The 20,323-nt window shown below is 39.9% G+C and overlaps 2 protein-coding genes across 6 annotated transcripts in view; both read right to left on the minus strand.

The window, feature by feature from the left end:
* Pds5b (PDS5 cohesin associated factor B) overlaps positions 1 to 20,323 on the minus strand; it is a 142,233-nt gene that overhangs the window by 105,127 nt on the left and 16,783 nt on the right. The gene's annotated exons all lie outside the window — the stretch shown is intronic.
* LOC127672367 (60S ribosomal protein L17-like) lies at positions 1,319 to 1,916 on the minus strand. The gene has a single exon (XM_052167465.1). It carries the CDS (start codon positions 1,906 to 1,908, stop codon positions 1,354 to 1,356), a length of 555 nt encoding a protein of 184 aa, XP_052023425.1. The 5' UTR covers positions 1,909 to 1,916; the 3' UTR covers positions 1,319 to 1,353.

Raw genomic sequence — 20,323 nt, forward strand, 5'->3', positions numbered from 1 at the left:
GGGAAGCTGTAATTCCTCCAGGGACTGTTCATTATTGAGGTGACTATTCGGGGACCTACTGAGTCAGACATCAGTCAAAACTCCATTAATCACCTGTCCTCCATAAGCCCCTACTCTAATTGGAGGGCCTCAATGTTTCTTGGGATCTCCTGGGATTAGTGTCAACTCCAATAGACCCCGGAAAGTCTGATTATTTCCTTTCCCCCAGTGTACAGTTACCCTTGTAAAAGGCTGTAGGTCCCTCTGGGGAAGAACTGGAGAAAGGCTACAGCAAAACTTTTAGGTGTCTTATCAAGATCCTTCCTCGGGGAACCCAGCCACCCCTTCATTCAAGGGGCTCTGGGTCTGTAAACTGGCTCAAGGCTGGAAATTGATTCACTGGCCGAGATTGCCTTTTGTCACAATCCAATGTAGCCTTTCTTTCATTTGTTTGAGAATTTTTCTGCTTATACAGATCAGCAGATATGCAGTAGGCTTCCTATCTATTTCATATCTGAAAATACCATGATTGATTAATCAGTACCAAAGGTCCAAACAAGTCATGCCATTGTAAATTTCACCTCTCCTGTGTTGACCATTACAGGGTATGTCATCATAAACATTGCTTTGTCTACACCGTCCATTATAATAACTACGATTGCCTTGTCTCTGGTGATTCAATGCTGCCACCTGGACCAATTAAACCCATTGAATTCAATTCATCTAATTGAGCGGCAGCATCCCAACCCTAAGATCTGGCACAAGGAAAAGGGCAAGAACAAAACTCTTCAAATGTGCTGGTGCCCCTCTCACCAGTTTGTATCTTACAGGACTGGTGAAAGGCATGTCTTCTGGGCCTTCCCACTGTGGAGGATTAGGTTTTACACAATGTATCCATTCTAGCATTGCAATTTCCCTAAGCCTTAAAAATCCCTTTGTCAACCCTAAACCAAGGGATATCAGGCATCTCCAACTCCTTTTCAGTAGGCCATCTTTTGATAAACAACCATTCAAACAAACTTCTGACACCTTTTTTAATTAACTGAGCAAATTTCCATATTAAACCTGGAATCTCCACTCAGAGGGCTCATGTCAATAAACTCAGCCTGCTCTAATTTTATGTTCTTTCCACATTATCCCACACCCTTAAAATCCATTCCCACACATATTCCCCAGACTTCTGCTTGAATGAATTAGCAAACTCATTAAGCTCCTTAATAGTATATCGTATTTCCTCATGGACTACACTTTCTATCTCCCCTCTAGGGGCCTGCTTTGCCTTGAGTCTGGTTATAGGTCTAGAAGAAACTATTGGCGGACTTCTTTTTTTTTTTTTTTTTTTTTTACTTTATCTGCATTTATTTTATGCTGAACTTATTCCCGTGCCATGAGTTTTTGTTTCTTCAGTTTCTTCTGGGATATCTTTTTCTTCTGTGCAACCTCCTCTTCTGGCTTTGGAACGATCTGTTCCTTCTCAGTGAGGATCATCTCAATGTGGCAGGGGGAGCTCATGTATGGGTTAATCCGGCCGTGAGCTCTGTAGGTTCGTCGGCGCATCTTAGGTGCCTTGTTCACCTGGATGTGCTCAGTGACTAGAGAATCTATGTCTAAACCCTTAAGTTCAGCATTACTCTCTGCATTTTTAAGCATGTGCAGCAAAAGTTCAGCACTCTTTTCTGGCCACCGTCCCTGTGTCCAGCCCCACTGTTTGGCCTGGGCACACCGACTGGCTTCACCATTATATGGCCAGAATAGCACACATTGCTCCTTTAAAATGACATCCTTCAGATACCTGGTGGCTTTGCGGATATGCATATCCTTGATGACCTGGGCAGTTTCCCTAGTGTTCTTAAAGTGAACAGGAAGGTTTGAACCTCTTGATTTGCATGATTTTGTGGGGTTCTCTGGATCAAGAGAGCAGCGAACCATCTTTACAGGTCACCTCTGGCCACTTACAAGAAGAGCTTTTTAGAGAATGTTTTTTTCTTAAACCTTTTTTAAGATTTATTTATTTATTATATGTAAGTACACTGTAGCTGTTTTCAGACACACCAGAAGAGGGCATCTCATCTCATTACAGATGGTTGTGAGCTACCGTGTAGTTGCTGGGATTTGAACTTAGGACCTCTGGAAGAGCAGTCTGAGCTCTTAACTGCTGAGCCATCTTTCCAACTCTTTCAGTGGACCTTGAGAAACACCAATATTGTCTTGTTTGGCATTTTCAGCGAAAGTCACTGCTGGTTTATCAGACTCTGAGAGATTAATTTCCTCAAGTGAAAAAAACATTTTTTCAAGGGGTGGGGCTGAGTGTACGACTTCCTCAGGTGGGGCAAACCCTGGAGAAGCTGAAGATTCACAATTCTCAGCTTCAACAGGGTCCTCCCACACATCCACATCCCAAGTTATAGGATCCCATACTTTGCCAATGCCCTTACTTTAACTGCTGACATCCTCTGAGGCTGAGACTTGAATTTTCGCTGTAAATCTGCCAACCTTATAATGAGGGCTTCAGTTTGACTCTCTGCAACTTGAGCTCTATAACTGCTGTAGAGAAGATTCTTTAGATTGTTTACTCGCATCTGGAGCCGTTTGATTTTATCATATAACTCCTTTTCCTTCACCGTTTATTCCCAAGATGCTCAGAGCAACCAGCCAACAAAATTATTTTCCAATTTTTTTCTCCAACTTGTAGAAAGTTTTGAATCACCTAATTCATCAAGATAATCAAAGGCATTAGCTTCTTTTAAGTTTGAAATATAGTTTCAATCACATGTCTTCAACGTTCTCCGAGCCCAGGAGAGAGAGAATCTGGAGAAGTTTCAGTAGTTGAAGGTGCTGGTGAATTATTAACCCAACTCCAGATTCTTAAAAGATTCATCCTTATACTTCTGTTCTTTCAAAACCACTCCCAGCACCAACTTCTGTATTAATCATGGTTCTCTAGAGTCACAGACTTATGGATAGTCTCTATATAGTAGGGGAATTTGTTGATGACTTACAGTCTATAGTCCAACTCTCCAACAATGGTCAGCAGCAGCTGTGGATGGAAGTCCAAGTATCTAGCAGTTGCTCAGCCCCACAAGGCAAGGAAGGGAAAGAAGAGAGAGGGCCAGGCAGTGATGGTGCAGGCCTTTAATCCTAGCACTTGGGAGGCAGAGGTAGGCGTATTTTTGAGTTCGAGGCCAGCCTAGTCTACAGAGTGAGTTCCAGGACAGCCCGGGCTACATAGAGAAACCCTGTCTCAAAATTTTTAAAAAAAGAAAGAAGAGAAGAGAAGAGAAGAGAAGAGAAGAGAAGAGAAGAGCAGAGAAGAGAAGAGAAGAGAAGAGAAGAGAAGAGAAGAGAAGAGAAGAGAAGAGAAGAGAAGAGAGAGTGAATCTTCCAATGTCCTTATGTAGGTTTCCAGCAGAAAGTGTGGCCCAGATTAAAGGTGTATGCCACCATGCCTGGATCTGGGACTTGCTTCATCCCAGGATGACCTTGAACTCAGAGATCTCCCAGTCCTAAATCTTCTGGGATTCATAGCCACTGTCAAGATCTCCACGCCAAGATCCAGGTGAGAAACTTGTATCTCTCAGCCTCCAGATTAGGATCATGGGTGAGCCTTCGAATTCTGGATTGTAGTTCATTCTAGATATAGTCAAGTTGACAACCAGGAATAGCCACTACACTCTTGAAATCTTTCTGCCCACTCTTCCTCAAAGATCCCTGAGCCTTAAGAATGGAAGTGTGATAGGTATATTCATTCCACTTAGGGCTGAAGACTCTACGATCTAAAAGAAACATGCATACTCAATCACACTAATAGTCCTAAGAAGAAGAGGAAAAAAATCAATTTAGCCATTAATTCTTAAATCAAGATATGTAAGATCTTTTCATTGTATGAAACAGAAAAATAGCACTGAGAGAAATCAAAACCAAGACTACAAAACAGTTTTTTTCAGATCATCTAGTTAGAAATGAATCTTGACGTTCTCATGATTTTTTCTTAATAATTCACAATGTTTCATCAAGTTTACTGTCACAAAATCAAATCAAGGCTACTACAAGATTCCCTACATGGTCTTATTTATAAAGAGCTGCTTTCTCTCCGGGGATTTCACCTCCACGTTTAAGGCAGAATCAGGGCAACTATAGAGTTGGAAAGACTCCAAACTGCAGTCTTCTGAGAACCAGCAGGTGGCACACTCATTAAAGACAATTCATACAGTAATTAAACAAAATGAGAAATTAGGCTTATTCTTGTCAAGGACAATGGAAAAATCTAGTAAGAGAAACTTCCAACTGAAAACAGACAAAAACTATTCTCAGTTAAATACATAACCTTACAGCAACAATTATTTATGTTTCAACTGTTAAAACTAAAGACTGCTTCAACCGTGTATAATAACACAGCATCATATTCAAACAGCACAGGCATTTTCTAAGTCCTTAATACTTCTAGTGATAGTGTTAACATCACTCATGTACTGAATGATGATGATTTCTCAGGTCAGTAGTATGTGTAATGCCATGTCTGGTGAAGAGAGAAAATAACCAATACACAACCATGATTGGTTTTAATTAATTAATCCTATTAATTGCAAATATGTTCACTTAATGGTTCTTATGTGTACTAATAAAATACAGTTGTTCCCCTGTATTGGTGCACATTTGTGACTCAATTAAATATAGAGCAAGAATGTTCAGTTTTATTTTAGTGCTCTGTGTGCAGACTTAACCATTATTCTCAATCAACACAGCTTAACAATTCTTTACTTAATGCATACATTGTATTAGGAGGCACAAGTCACCTAGAGATGATACCAAGTGTAAAAGAAAATATGGGTAGTCTATGTACACATATTTACTCATTTTATATATGGGACTTGACCATCTGCAGATTCTGGAATCCAAGAGGATTCTGGAAGGAATCTGAAGACACTGAAAAATGGCTGCAGTTTCAATAGTTCTTTTAGAAAACTGAGCAGTTTTTGTGTTCATGTTTTGTTAGTGTTATTTAAAACAAAAAACAAACAAAAAAAAAACCAGATGCCATATCTTGTGTTAATCCTTTTCAAGAACCACACCAAAAAGAAAAAAAAAAAAAAAAGCCAGGCATGGTTGTACACACATCTGGTTCCAGCAGAAGGAAGCAAGTGGACCTCTGAGTCTGAGACCAGCTGGGTCTACATAGTGAGTTCCAGAACAGCCAAGACTACACATTAAGACCCAGTCTCAAAAACAAAAAAACAAAAGTAAAGTTTAACTTGCTCCATAAAGTCCCATCCCTGGAACATCTCAACTAAAATCAGTTTCTACCCAGCAATGCAAAAAGTATTCCAGTAAAATCTCTTTACAAGCAGTATGCTTTATATAAACAGTGGTAACATTTCTCATTTATTGAAATCCTTTTATTTCTCTAGTCAGTATTCAACTCAATGTCTAATTATAATAAAACGATTGACCTTCTCTATTATAAAATCTCAGGAACCTCTTCTTCTCTTGGAGACTACTTCATTAAAAATATGGAAGCTCAAACAGAAACTTCCTCAGCTTTCCATCAAATTAAATATCTAGATACACCCATTTTCTATTCTTCACATAAAAAACTAACCCACTGTGATGCACAGGATCTCAGGATCTGTAGCTTTCTGGGAGGTCACTTCATTAATTCACTGTCTTTCTACCACCTATCACACCATGTCTATTAGATCCTTTCAGTATTCAAATGCTGTTCTTAGTAAGAAGTCAGGCAAGTACTCATGAGAGGAAAAATAAATTACACATGTGTTTAGACTTTATTTCTCATACTAATCCAATACAGCTTCTCAGCTCCACTACATTCAGCCATAACGCTTTCGTCATGATCAGTGCTGCAGACTCTGAAAGGCAACAATTTCCCTATATCTATCTATAAACATGCAATATAAATTGCTTTTCCCATCAATAAATAGAGATGGGCTAGGGGCACAGCTCAGTGGAACACTTGCCTATCATAATAAACAAGGCCTTTGGATTTGATCCATAACCCCACCCACCAGGTTAAGAAGTTCTAGGTCTTGAATCTGAATCTGACCCAGCTTTGACCAAGGAGAAAATGGCAGGCTCAGTAAAGCCCTTCTGTGAGTTTGCTAACCTGGGGTCCTGGGCATGAGAGCAAGTCCATGCTATCCCTTTATAGTTATCCATTTGCTAAATGAGAACAGAGAGCCAGGCGTGGTGGCATAGATCTGTATCCAATTAAGGTAGACAGATCAGGGACTTCAAGGTCATCCTCAATGACATACCAAGTTCAGGGCTTGTTGGCTATATAAGACCCCATTTCAAAATACCAAAATTAAAAACCATATGAAGAAAGGGACCAGTTAATCCAGACATGGTCATCAAGAAACCAGCCCTAGCCAAACCACCAGGTAATCACATATACATACCTGTAGAAGCCTCACCCAGATCAGTAGAACCACCCTGATCACCCAAATCCAAATTGTCTACTCATAGAACTAGAACTGCGAATTAAATCATGCATGATTTGCTACACAATAAAATCTGAATAAATAGGTTCCTATGGTACTAAGTCAAATGAAACACTTTTCTGACCCTTATGTACTCCATTTTAGCAATATGACACAGACTTGACCAGAGCATCCTTCTTAAAACACAACTTTCCTTACACCTCTAATATACTTTTACTTTTTACTGATTTTTCTCTCCTACTTTGCTGGTCATATCTTTCACCTTTATTTCCTTCCCTTCTGCCCAATCTCTTTTTGTATAGCAACTTCCTCTGAGATTAGAACATTCTGAGATTAAAACATTCCATCACCCAGGAAATCTCCTTAATGTAAAAAGATAAACAACTCAAATTAGCTTCAGGAAGTCCCTGAAACTGACCAGTTTCACTAGTCCCTCCCCTCCCAGAGTGAGCAATAAAGACCACAGACAGTGACTCTCAAGAGCTGACAAGCTGAGTGAGGCCTGTGCGGTACACTCAGGTCCCAACCAATTGTTGATGGGAGAGCTGTCTATGAGTCACTTCTGCTCTTCTAAGTAATCCTCACTCTCAGCTCTCTAAGTAATCCTAATAAAGCTCAGTGGTTCACCAAGGTAGACTTTGTTCTGTTGTGGGCTCCCCATCTGGGGTGATATATGTAGAGGTGTGTATTGCATCTCCCAAGAAATGTGTGCCACGCAATGCCTCTAAGTATCGACCAGCACTTAATTCCATCTACTTTACTCTTTTTGACTATAGAAATTTCTCTCCCGAGGTGTTAAGCTTTGTTACTAAACCTTCAGAACAATGAAGACAACAGACCAAGTTACTTCTCTGAATATACTGTTCATGCACGCAATGGTCTCCTTAATACTGTCATACTATCAATTAATTAATCAATCATCTCCAAACTTCCTCTAACTCCACAATTTCTCATTCTTTCATCTTCTCTGTCTCAGTGTCACTATTAGCTTAGTAAACTAACAAGCCCCTAAGATGAAGAAAAACATATTTCAGTAACAGCCATAAATACTATTGTCTTAAATCTGTGATTAAGACACAGGATAGCTGAACAAACTCCAAAGCAGAAGCCAGATGTTTGCTGTCTATAAGAAATGCATTTCATTGACAAAGACACCATAGACAGGAAGTAACTACAAGATACGTACGTAAGGAGATGTGTAAAGACAAGTGAGAATAAATGATACAAAATTATAGGATAATAATTAAGACAGACTGATACCAAGTGATTACAATTGCAAATTATCTACCACCATCAGTAAACAGCTGAGTAAACAATTATACTTAAGAACTTTTCAAAGAGATCTAATTGATCTTTTCCAGAGTTTTTTGCCCAGAATTTCTTGTTTTGCACAGGGATCAAGTGTTCAGTGTGCTACAGGGTTTAGCAGTGGCCTTGACCACTGTAGTGGCTATTCCTGGTTGTCAACTTGACTACATCTGGAATAAAGTACAATCCAGAATTGGAAGGCTCACCTATGATCCTAATCTGGAGGCTGGAAGATATAAGTTTCAGACCTGGATCTTGGCATGGACATCTTAAGGCACAGTAGCTACGAATTCTAGAAGATTAAGACAAGGAGATCTCCGAGTTCAAGGTCATCTGGGATTAAAGGCATGGCATCACACACCTTTACTCTGAAGAAGGGCCACACCTTCTGCTAGAGACCTACATAAGGACATTGGAAGAAGAAAGATTCACTCACTCTTCTTCGCCTGCTTGCCTCATGGGACTGAGCAACTGCTATATCCTTGGACTTCCATCCACAGCTGCTGCTGACCATTGTTGGGGAGCTGAACTACAGACTGTAAATCATCAACAAATTCCCTAACTATATAGACTACCCTTATGTTCTGTGACTCTAGAGAATCCTAATATAACCACTAAATAACAGTAGCACTTTCACATTGCTACCACTCCCAAGTGTGACAACCTAAAGTGTCCCCTTCTAGAAAAATCACCCCAGATTGAGAATTAATGTTCTAGGTCAGCTCTTAAAGAGATGCAATTAAATGACAGAATGCTCCACCCATAGATCCATCAGTGCCTCATCCAATCCAGATCAGAGAAGCTTCATCTGCAGTAGAAGGAAACTAACAGAGACTTACAAATGGAAAATGTGCAAAAGAATGACAGACTTGAGCACTCAGCCCTAATGGGGTGTCTTTATCAAACTCCTCCCCACAAGGCTCAGGGATCTATGTGGATGAGGAAGCAGAAAGATTTAAGAGCTAGAAATGGTGTACAGCCACCCCCCCCCCCAAAAAAAAGTGTTCATGTAGAAAACCTACCAATGTGGGGCAGTGGTGGCGCACGCCTTTAATCCCAGCGCCTAGGAGGCAGAGGCAGGCGGATTTCTGAGTTCAAGGCCAGCCTGGTCTACAGAGTGAGTTCTAGGACAGTCAGGGCTATACAGAGAAACCCTGTCTCAAGAGAGAGGGAGGGAGAGGGAGAGAGGGAGAGAGGGAGAGAGAGAGAGAGAGAGAGAGAGAGAGAGAGAGAGAGAGAGAGAGAGAGAGAGAGAGAGAGAAAAGAAAACCTGCCATATAGCATGTCTATCTAGATAAATGAAAAAGTGTATGTACGTACGTGTACACACACACACAGAATCTGCTTTCTCCCTCCGCCACGGGGTCTAGGTTGCATGGTGAGCAGTTTTAACTGTGGAGCCCTCTCCCCAGCCCAGTACTGTGTTGTTTTGCATGTTACTATTTAAAGTTATAAAGAGCAACACCTGTAAACCCCCTTTCTAAGCTACTTGCCTTCCAAATGCTCACTCAGGATTATTACACTGATTGTTGCCTTACTCTCTGAATTGTTGGGGGGCTGGGGGGAGTCGAGTCACCAAGAATACCACACATAAGTCCTTGAATTTTCTGAAAGTTCTTCTGGGGGAAAGCACCTTTTCATTATTATCTCTATGAAGAAATCAAACAGTCAAGAGAATGTCACTGACTTATCGAGCATCCAAAAGCTCTTGAATGGCAGAATGAGAACTCCACCCTATCTGCTGCTTATGTTATACATTAAGACAGACAGAAATGTCAACTATAAGGTCAACATCATCTGTGAGCTAAAAACAAGAGAGCTCAGAAAAACAAGGCCTTTTCCTAACAACTGAGTCTTCAGTGAATTCCAATGGGCTGGTGCCTTACGGAGAACAAAAACCTACACTAGATCTAGAAGGAGAGAAGCTCACTTTGTTCACTCACTCTTCTATCTCAATGCAAGCCGAAGTACAATTCTACACTCCACAAGTGACTCAGCACTGTGCAGCAACACAAGACACCCAAGGGCCAAAGATCTAGGATATCTAACTCTGCAGAAGAATACTTCTTCAAACTCACTTCACTCATGAAACTCATTTTTTTTTCCTAAACCAAAATCTGGTAACAATGCCCTGGCTTGTCTGAATAAAGTGCAGCAATTCACGGAACATACACTTTATATGTCAAGGAGGTCTTGGGGAACATTCTGAAAACCAGCAATCAGTCAGCTACTCAAATATAATTCCAACTTTTCTTATGGGGCAAGTGGATAGTGCATAATAGTTATTTAACTTTTAAACACATTTCCCAAAACCCAGAAATTTTTTTCTTCCAAGTATGTCACACTAATAAAAATATCTTTATGGTAAAAATGAGAAAAATCTGGCATCAACAAGGCTTTAGCTTCATGAACTATAGAATATTATTACTGTGGAATAAGGCTGTAATACAGTATAAAACCATTACACAATTGTATTTCTGGTCAATGAAATGACTTGTAAAAGCTCTTGGTGACAAGCCCCACTTGGGAACATGTAATTGAATGTGAGCTGTGTAAACTCTAGCAAGATTGAAATGTTTCTGAGCACAGCATGACCAAAGGCAGATGCATAATGAATATAAAACCCAAGTAAGACCTCACTCACTGTACACCACACAACTTCAATGCAGCCTCGGTTCTAAACACACATCACTGTGTGAGACACGACACAACATCCACCCACTCCACCTCACAGTGCTTCAGCTGAGCCCCAAGAGACATGCTGTGGACAGTACTGTTTTCACTGTTCCGACAGTTCCCTGTCCTTTAGAGGACTGTGGTGGTTTAGGTACTATTTCCTACTGTCATTCCTCCACATAGAAATAGCAGATCATCTCTGCACTGTATTGTGATCACCGCATGTGAGATTTTAAAAACTGCTGTTCTGAGTTGCTAGCTTGAGTTTCATTAAAAATTTGTTAAATATGGGGCTAGAGAAACGGCTTAGTCAGCTACAGAAGCATGAGGACCTGAGTCCTGATCCCCAGTGCTCATATGGTCATCTGTCACCCCAACAGTAGGGAGCAAAGACAGACAGCTCCCTGGAACTATCACTGTACCCCAACAGTAGGGAGCAGAGATAGACAGCTCCCTCGAACTATCACTGTACCCCAACAGTAGGAAGCAGACAGTAGGAGGTGGAGACAGACAGCTCTCTGGAATTATCACTGTACCCAAACAAACAGTAGGAAGCAGAGACAGACAGTTCCCTGGAACTATCACTGTACCCCAACAGTAGGGAGCAGACAGAAGGAAGTGGAGACAGACAGTTCCCTGGAACTATCACTGTACCCCAACAGTAGGGAGCAGAGACAGACAGTTCCCTGGAACTATCACTGTACCCCAACAGTAGGAAGCAGAGACAGACAGTTCCCTGGAACTATCACTGTACCCCAACAGTAGGGAGCAGAGACAGACAGCTCCCTGGAACTATCACTGTACCCCAACAGTAGGGAGCAGAGACAGACAGCTCCCTGGAACTATCACTGTACCCCAACAGTAGGAAGCAGAGACAGACAGCTCCCTGGAACTATCACTGTACCCCAACAGTAGGGAGCAGAGACAGACAGCTCCCTGGAACTATCACTGTACCCCAACAGTAGGGAGCAGAGACAGACAGCTCCCTGGAACTATCACTGTACCCCAACAGTAGGGAGCAGAGACAGACAGCTCCCTGGAACTATCACTGTACCCCAACAGTAGGAAGCAGAGACAGACAGCTCCCTGGAACTATCACTGTACCCCAACAGTAGGAAGCAGAGACAGACAGCTCCCTGGAACTATCACTGTACCCCAACAGTAGGGAGCAGAGACAGACAGCTCCCTGGAACTATCACTGTACCCCAACAGTAGGAAGCAGAGACAGACAGCTCCCTGGAACTATCACTGTACCCCAACAGTAGGAAGCAGAGACAGACAGCTCCCTGGAACTATCACTGTACCCCAACAGTAGGGAGCAGAGACAGACAGCTCCCTGGAACTATCACTGTACCCCAACAGTAGGGAGCAGAGACAGACAGTTCCCTGGAACTATCACTGTACCCCAACAGTAGGAAGCAGAGACAGACAGTTCCCTGGAACTATCACTGTACCCCAACAGTAGGGAGCAAAGACAGAGAGCTCCCTGGAACTATCACTGTACCCCAACAGTAGGGAGCAGAGACAGACAGCTCCCTGGAACTATCACTGTACCCCAACAGTAGGGAGCAGAGACAGACAGCTCCCTGGAACTATCACTGTACCCCAACAGTAGGGAGCAGAGACAGACAGCTCCCTGGAACTATCACTGTACCCCAACAGTAGGGAGCAGAGACAGACAGTTCCCTGGAACTATCACTGTAAGGAAACAATGAGCTCCACAGCTGAGTCAATACCTATCTCAGAGAAAAGATGGCATAACCAAGGAGAACACCCAATACTAACCTCCGACCTACAAACACACACACACACACACACACACACACACAGGCATGCACACAAACATGCAGACATACACATACTACAACATACACCAAAAAAAAAAAAAATGGTATCTTGGCTTGTGATTAAGACATAATTTCAAACAATTTTTAACAGTCCTAAGCATGCATCTGCCATACTGTACTATGTGTTTTTGTGAAGGCTATTCCCAACATTGATGATTATAAAGTCAAAATATTTATCACTGGAAAATGTTGAAATGTTCAATTCGGCAAGTATCAAATACTTAGCCAAGATTAAATTTTTATGTAAAAAAAAAAGCAAATCTATTTTGCTAGCATGCAAATTTATTTTTTCTTTGATAAATAGTAAAAATGACATGAATACCAAAATTGTTCTCAAATAAATTTCTTTATAACTAATAGATATTCAGGAGTTTGGCAAGATGGCTCAGTGGTTAAGTGCACTGCCTGCTCTTCCAGATGTCTTGAGTTCAATTCCCAGCAACCACAAGGTGGCTCACAACCATCCATTAATGGGATCTGATGCCTCTTCTGGTGTGCCCCAAGACAGCAACAGTGTACTAACATACATAAAATAAATAAATCTTAATCAAATAATTAACATCCAACTATGCTTACATCTATACGCCAGATAAATAAGCATTCTTCAGACAAGATGGTGTTACAAGCAGAAAAAGCTTAATGAAACTGCTTAATAAATCAAAAAGACAAACCCTATGTTAGGAAATGTAAGCATACAAACCATAAAATAATTAGAACTCTATCATAAAACAAAACGTGGGTTTGGAGACATGGAAGAGCAGCTGACAGCAATGAGGTTCAGTAGTCCCCCCCCCAATGGCAGTTCAACACTATCTGTAACTCCAGTTTCAGGGGACCTTTGTATGGTCTCTGTAGTTACCAGGTACACATGTGTTACACATACATACATTGAGTCAAAACACCCATACACAAGAAACAGTATAAATTTTTTTAATTAGCCAAATACATACAACACATAACCATTAAAGACAGCCATAGAGTCTTGGGGCTTAAAACATTCATGGTGAAAAGAAAAGAGTTGAAATGAAATAAGAAGCTGTGTAAAAGAGACATAGGAATGGAAAAGTTCCTGGAGTGGATGGTTAATAGGGAAGGAAGAAATAAACATTGGGAATAAAGCAGCGAAAAATAAAGTGGAGACTGTTACACCAGAAACTAAGAGTATTTAAAGACACAGATTAGCTTTCTGCCCTAAACTAAATAGCTACTAAAGGCAGGACCAGGACCTAGTGAAACTGCAGAGCCCATGTATTTAACAATTATACTGCTCCTCCAAGGAAAAGAACTTGGGCCAGGCATGCAACACATACCTTTATTTTTGTTTTTTTAAAGGTTTTAATTTTATTTATATGAGTATACTGTACTGTCTTCAGACACACACCAGAAGAGGACATCGGATCCCATTACAGATGTTTGTGAGCCACCATGTGGTTGCTAAGAATTGAACTCAGGATCTCTGGAAGAGTAGTCAGTGCTCTTAACCACTGAGCCATCACTCCAACCCAACACATGCCTTTAAATCCCAGTACTCAGGAGGCAGAAACAGGCAGCTCTCTGTGAGTTGAGGGCCAGCCAGGTAGACCCTGTCATGGGGTAAAAAAGGAAAGAAAAGAATATCGTATTTGTGTGTGTATGTGCGTGTGCGCGCGACGTGAGAGTGTGTGTGTGTGTGTGTGTGTGTGTGTGTGTGTCAACTTAGTTCAAATGTAGAGTTTGTATTAACTAACAATTTAGGTCAGCAGTTTTCAACAATAAAAAAAATCATTTACAAAACTTCGAGAGTTAATTCTTATTAATGAATAACAATGGTGCTTCCTATGCATTAAGCATTATTGGCATACATCCACACACTGCAACAGCTCCCTCTCCAACAAGAAAGTGGTAATTTGGCACCTGGAAGCTGGGCGGCTCCACAGCCTTCTGTGCACAACCCACTAGGAGAGAGTGCTCTCCCAGCAGCACTTTCACTTCTGAGCGGGGAGGTGAGATCTCCACCTTCTCTCTGGAGAACAGTTAGGTGAGCACAGACATACGATCAGTGGAGCAGCTGGGACAGGACTTCAGGCTACCATTTGCACCAGGGAGTCAGGTGGCTCCACAGCCTTCTGTGCGCAGATTCTGCCTGAGGAGAGCTGATCTCCCAGGAGTACGAACACAGGCTTATAGGACCACAGGAGGGACAAGCTCCAGCCAGAGACAGCAAGACCAACCGGCACCAGAGATAACCAGATGGCAAAAGGATTCTACCATCAGAAACCAAGGCTACTTGGCAACATCAGAACCCAGTTCTCCCACCACAGCAAGTCTCAGATACCCCAATACACCAGAAAAGCAAGAGTTGGATTTAAAATCGTATCTCATGATGCTGACAGAGAGCTTCAAGAAGGACTTAAATTTAAATAACTCCCTTAAAGAAATACAAAAGAACATGGGTCAATAGGTAAAAGCCCTTAAAGAAGAAACAAAAATCCCTTAAAGAAATACAGGAGAACATGGGTCAACAAGCAGAAGCACTTAAAAAGGAAACACAAAAATCCCTTAAAAAATTACAGGAAAACACAATCAAGTGAAGGAACTGAACAAAACCATCCAGGATCTAAAAGTGGAAGTAGAAACAATAAAGAAATCACAAAGTGAGACATCTCAGGAGATAGAAAAACTTGGAAAGAAATCAGGAGTCATAGATGCAAGCATCAACAACAGAATACAAGAGTTAGAAGAAAGAATCTCAAGTGCTGAAGATACCATAGAAAACATTGACTCAATAGTCAAAGAAAATGCAAAATGCAAAAAGCTTATAACCCAAAACATCCAGGACACAATGAGAAGACCAAACCTAAGGATTACAGGTATAGAAGAGAACGAAGATTTACAACTTAAAGGGCCAGTAAATATCTTCAACAAAATTATAGAAGAAAACTTCCCTAACCTAAAAAAAGAGATGCCCATGAACATACAAGAAGCCTACAGAACTCCAAACAGACTGGACCAGAACAGAAAGTCCTCCTGGCATAAAATAATCAAAACACCAAATGCACTAAACAAAGAAAGAATATTAAAAGCAGTAAAGGAAAAAGGGCAAGTAACTTATAAAGGTGAACCTATCAGAATTAGACCAGACTTCTCACCAGAGACAATGAAAGCTAGAGGATCCTGGACAGATCTCATACAGACTAAGAGAACACAAATGTCAGCCGAGACTACTATACCCAGCAAAACTCTTAATCACCATAGATGGAGAAACCAAGATATTCCATGATAAAACCAAATCCACACAATATCTTTCCACAAACCCAGGCCTACAAAGGATAATAAATGGAAAACGCAACACAAGGAAGGAAACTACACTCTAGAAAAAGCAAGAAAGTAATCTTCTTCCAACAAACCCAAAAGAAGATAACCACACAAACATAAAAGTAACATCAAAAATAACAGGAAGCAACAATAGCTCTTACTATCTCTTAACATCAATGGACTCAATTCCCCAATAAAAAGTCATAGACTAACAAATATTTTTCACGTAGATCTTCAGTTTTATAAGAAAATGTTTATAATTCCTCTTTCAATGAATTTAGTAATTTTTTCTATGTCTACCATTTTATCTGCATTATTTTTCATAATAATCTCCAATTTTAACATGTTTTCTACATATTTCTTCTATATATCAGAAATGTTTTCCATGTAAATCTCTGGTTTTATCACAAAATGTTTTTAATTCCACCTTCAATTAATTTAGAAAGTTTTTTTATGTCTACCATTTTATCTGTATAATTTTCCATGAAATAGTCAATTTTAACGTGTTTTTTCTATGTATTTCTTGAATTTTATCAGAAATATTTTCCATGTAAATCTTCAATTTTACCTGAAAATGTTTATAATTCCACTTTCAATCAACTTAGACTTTTATGCCTACCATTTTATCTGTATAATTTTCCATGAAAGAGTCAATTTTAACATGTTTTTCTATATATTCTTCAATTTTATCAGAAATATTTTTCATGTAAATCTTCAACTTTATCAGAAAATGTTTATAATTCCACTTTCAATCAACTTAGTAATACTTTTATGGCTTCCGTTATTATATCTATATAAAATTTTCCATGATAATCTTCAATTTTAACATGTTTTTCTACATTTTTCTACAATTTTTATCAGAAATATTTTCCATGTAAATCTTCAATTCTATCATAAAATGTTTCTACTTTTTCAATTAATTTAGTACTATTTTTTATGTCTACCACTTTACTCTTCAATTTTCCATGAAAATTGTCAATTTTAACATGTTTTTCTATATATCTCTTCTATTTTAGCAGAAATGTTTTCCATGTAAATCTTCAATTTTATCATAAAATGTTTTTACTTCCTTTTTCAATAAAAGAACATGCTTTTCAAAGAAAAAAAAAAAAAAGGAAAGCAGTGAGTTAAATGATCCGACCATACACATATACACAATGCAAACCCACATATACATATGTACATATTGCATTTCTTACATATATGTGATTGTCTTATCAACCAGACATAATAAATTATCCTTAGCAACTTAGCATTGGTTCTTTTCTTACTAAGCCAAACAAAAACAAGCACATAACTTAAAGGAAGCAGAACAAAATAGTTGCCGGGCGGTGGTGGCGCACGCCTGTAATCCCAGCACTTGGGAAGCAGAGGCAGGCAGATTTCTGAGTTCGAGGCCAGCCTGGTCTACAGAGTGAGTTCCAGGACAGCCAGGGTTACACAGAGAAACCCTGTCTCAAAAAAAACAAAACAAAAACAAAAAATAAAACAAACAAACAAAAAAAGAAATGTTAAAAACAAAAAAACAAAAAACAAAAAAAAAAACCAAAATGGTCTGCATCACCAAATAAAATAGCTGTTATCTCAACACAGGCCTGTCATGCCAGGAAAGCCAATCTAGTAACTGAGATGCTTACTGAGTACTAACAGACAGGCCTCAGACACAAGCAAAAATATGCTGGACAGAGGCTCTCACATAAATGCAAGATTTCAGCATGCTGCTGTGAGCAGTGCAGATATAGAATTTATGAAGTTCTTCTTAAGTTCTCATTCAGTATTTTTGGGCTGACTAGGGCTGACTACAGGTAACAAAAAGCAAAACCTTACCTGAGGAAAACTACACCATAAGCACTTTACAGAGGTTACTTAATCTTTTTTTTTTAAAAAACAATCACTGGGACTAGAGAGATGGCTCAGTGGTTAAGAGCATTGACTGCTCTTCCAAAGGTCCTGATTTCAAATCCCAGCAACCACATGGTAGCTCACAACCATCCATTGAGATCTGACGCCCTTTTCTGGTGTGTCTGAAGACAGCTACAGTGTACTTACATATAACAATAAATAAATCTTTAAAAAGAAATCACCTTTCAGAAAGTCGTATTGTTCTAATCTTTTCTACAGGTTAGGAAACAGATTATAAAACATACATTTCTGTGAGGTCACAATCGTATAAAGGATTATAAAATAGGAACTGTCCACTTCTCCTGGAATCTATGCCGCTCTCAAAGCAACAATTCAGTTGTTTCCCTTTAAGACGTGGGAGCTGACTTTCCTACATCTTGAATTTGGTCTGGTCTCAAGACTTGCCTTGGACAGCAACAGGTGACACCAAGCAACTTAAAGTACAGACTCAACATGATCTTTCATGTTTCTCTTCACTCTTGGAATCTTGTCCCCACTTCCCCTCTATCTTCCAGCAAAGAACCAGCCAACCCCAGCATCAATGTAAAAGACTACCCTGACCAGACAGGTCCCCCAGCCAACCTACCAGGTAACCCAGATACATGAAGAGTTCATCAGCTCAAGACAAATCTAGCTCACATAATCAAAACCACCTATCTGATCTACAGATTCAGACCGAGTAATGCAATCATTACTGTTGTTTAGTAAATAGTATTTTAATAATTATCTAATAAATATTTAATGTCAAGTATTTTCAGAAAACCCACACTCACTGTTTCAAGAACAACTATCTGAAAACTACATTTATTGGAAGTGGTGGGGTGTGCATATATACAGCCTGATCCCTAACATACCCTCTCAATCACTACTTCCTGTAACTTCCAGAGCTACACAAATGACACTGGTATAGATGCTCAGTAATAGTTTCCTTTCTGAAACAGCAAATATCTTCCTCGGCACTTAAAATTAATTTATAAAAACTCTAATGTAATTATCTGCCGTAGGCAAACAAACCTCCCCACTCTCCCCTCAAAAGAAATCACAATGTCTACCAGATTTATCTAGAATAGAACTCAAATGATTATAGCTATACCTGTGCACTAAATTTATCCTGTACTTTCCAAGGATAGTAACAATCAAGTTAAACACTGTTAGGTACATTTAATTTGTGAACAGTGAAGTATAAGAATATTAGTTTGTGTTAGTTAGTCCACTCGTGTCGTTTCTTAATTCCAGGCATGTACCTAGGTTTTCATGTTCCAGGTTTTCATTCTCAATCTAACTGCCAGCTTTGCTTTCTAAGTCACTGATACATATGATTGACATCATCTATCAGCCTGTATGTATATGTGTATGTATATGTATGTATATGCTCATATATATCTCCTCACACAGGAAAGGGTAAGCACTTCCAAATAAAATCAACCCTTCAATTAACCATTTCTTCCTCAAGGACATTACTCCAGGAAACCATACATTTCTCTCTTCATCCTTTATTTTCCCTTATTGGATTACTTCTATCTATGTATAGATGTTATTACTCCTTTCATTTTATTGGCTTATTTCTATCTGAATAGATGTTATTATTCCTCTCATCTTTTCTAAGACTCCTGTTAACCCAGATGCTAGGCGCAGCTGGGGTACAGCTCAGTGGTAACTCTTGCCTAGCACCCCTGAAGCACCAGGTGGGATAGAGAGGGTCAGGAGGGCACTCTTGGCTCCCAAGGAAGGGATGCTGCAGGAGTGTCACTAAACTGTAAACTGTCACTGCCACCCCACCACCATGTTGTCATGTCATGAATCAACCGACTAGAGTGACTGGCTTGCTACTGCACAAGAGGACTAAGAGAAGGACCGTCTGGAACGCAGAGGCTCCTCTAGGATGCCCAGGGACGGTAATTAACGTCAGTAAAACAGTCCAGAACTTCTCATTGCCCAGACCCTTAAAGAATGAGTTTGGGTCACCTCACCAGACAAGAAACCACAAACAGCTAGAATACCTGCCAAAGACAGGGGCTGTGGGATGACAATGGAAGATAGCAATTACAGATAGCCATAACCATGTAACTAGCGGCAGAAATAACTGAGTGTTCCTGCTTTATTTTAACACAAAAGTATTCTATAGTAACCAAATTACAGCTTTATCTCCCTTCCCACATCCACCTATTAACAGTATCTCATGCTACAATATTCAACTTACAAAACAATGAATATTAATTGTGACTTATGTAAAGAGAAACTATTTCAAGAATGGAGAAAATGACTGTATCCTCTTTAAGTTTGTCTGCTATCTGAACAACAAAAGTTGTACAATGCATAGCAAAGGTGTGATTAATAGGGACGAACTAAGAAGGCAATATCAACGTCTTTAGATTGCAACTGCTTTTCTCCAAATTCTTTTCTTTGCATGGCTATGAACTACAGATGGCCTCCAAGAAATTCTTAAGACAGAAGTGAGGAAGTGCTGTGCTTATGTTCAGAAAATAACAGAAAAAAATGGTTATCTGACAACTAAGCCTCGGGTTCACCTGGCTCACCTACATAGGATGGGGCCCACAGCTCTTCTCGCTCCTGTGAGATTTTCTCTGGCTCCCTCAGACAGTACTGAGAAGTCTATGTCCACACAAAGCGAAGTATGTTCTGCCTATTACAGGTTGCCCACATAGTCCAAATTTCAAAAGTTACACGTTTGGGCTAAGGGCTCAGCCCATTTCCATGATTTTCAAATCCACCTTGCAGGTTTGTTTTTATTCCCCAGCTTCACATCTACCATCCTTTCCAAGATGCCAAGCCTACAAACCTCAAGCCACTATCAGACTGAGAACGCCTGAATCTTAAAAACAAACAAAAACAAACAAAAAA

This window comes from Apodemus sylvaticus, chromosome 22, assembly GCF_947179515.1.
Source record: "Apodemus sylvaticus chromosome 22, mApoSyl1.1, whole genome shotgun sequence".
NCBI classification, from domain to species: domain Eukaryota; kingdom Metazoa; phylum Chordata; class Mammalia; order Rodentia; family Muridae; genus Apodemus; species Apodemus sylvaticus.

Coding starts and splice junctions, on each gene's coding strand:
- LOC127672367 (XM_052167465.1), bottom strand. CDS start 1,908: ATGGTTCGCTGCTCTCTTGATCCAGAGAACCCCACAAAATCATGCAAA.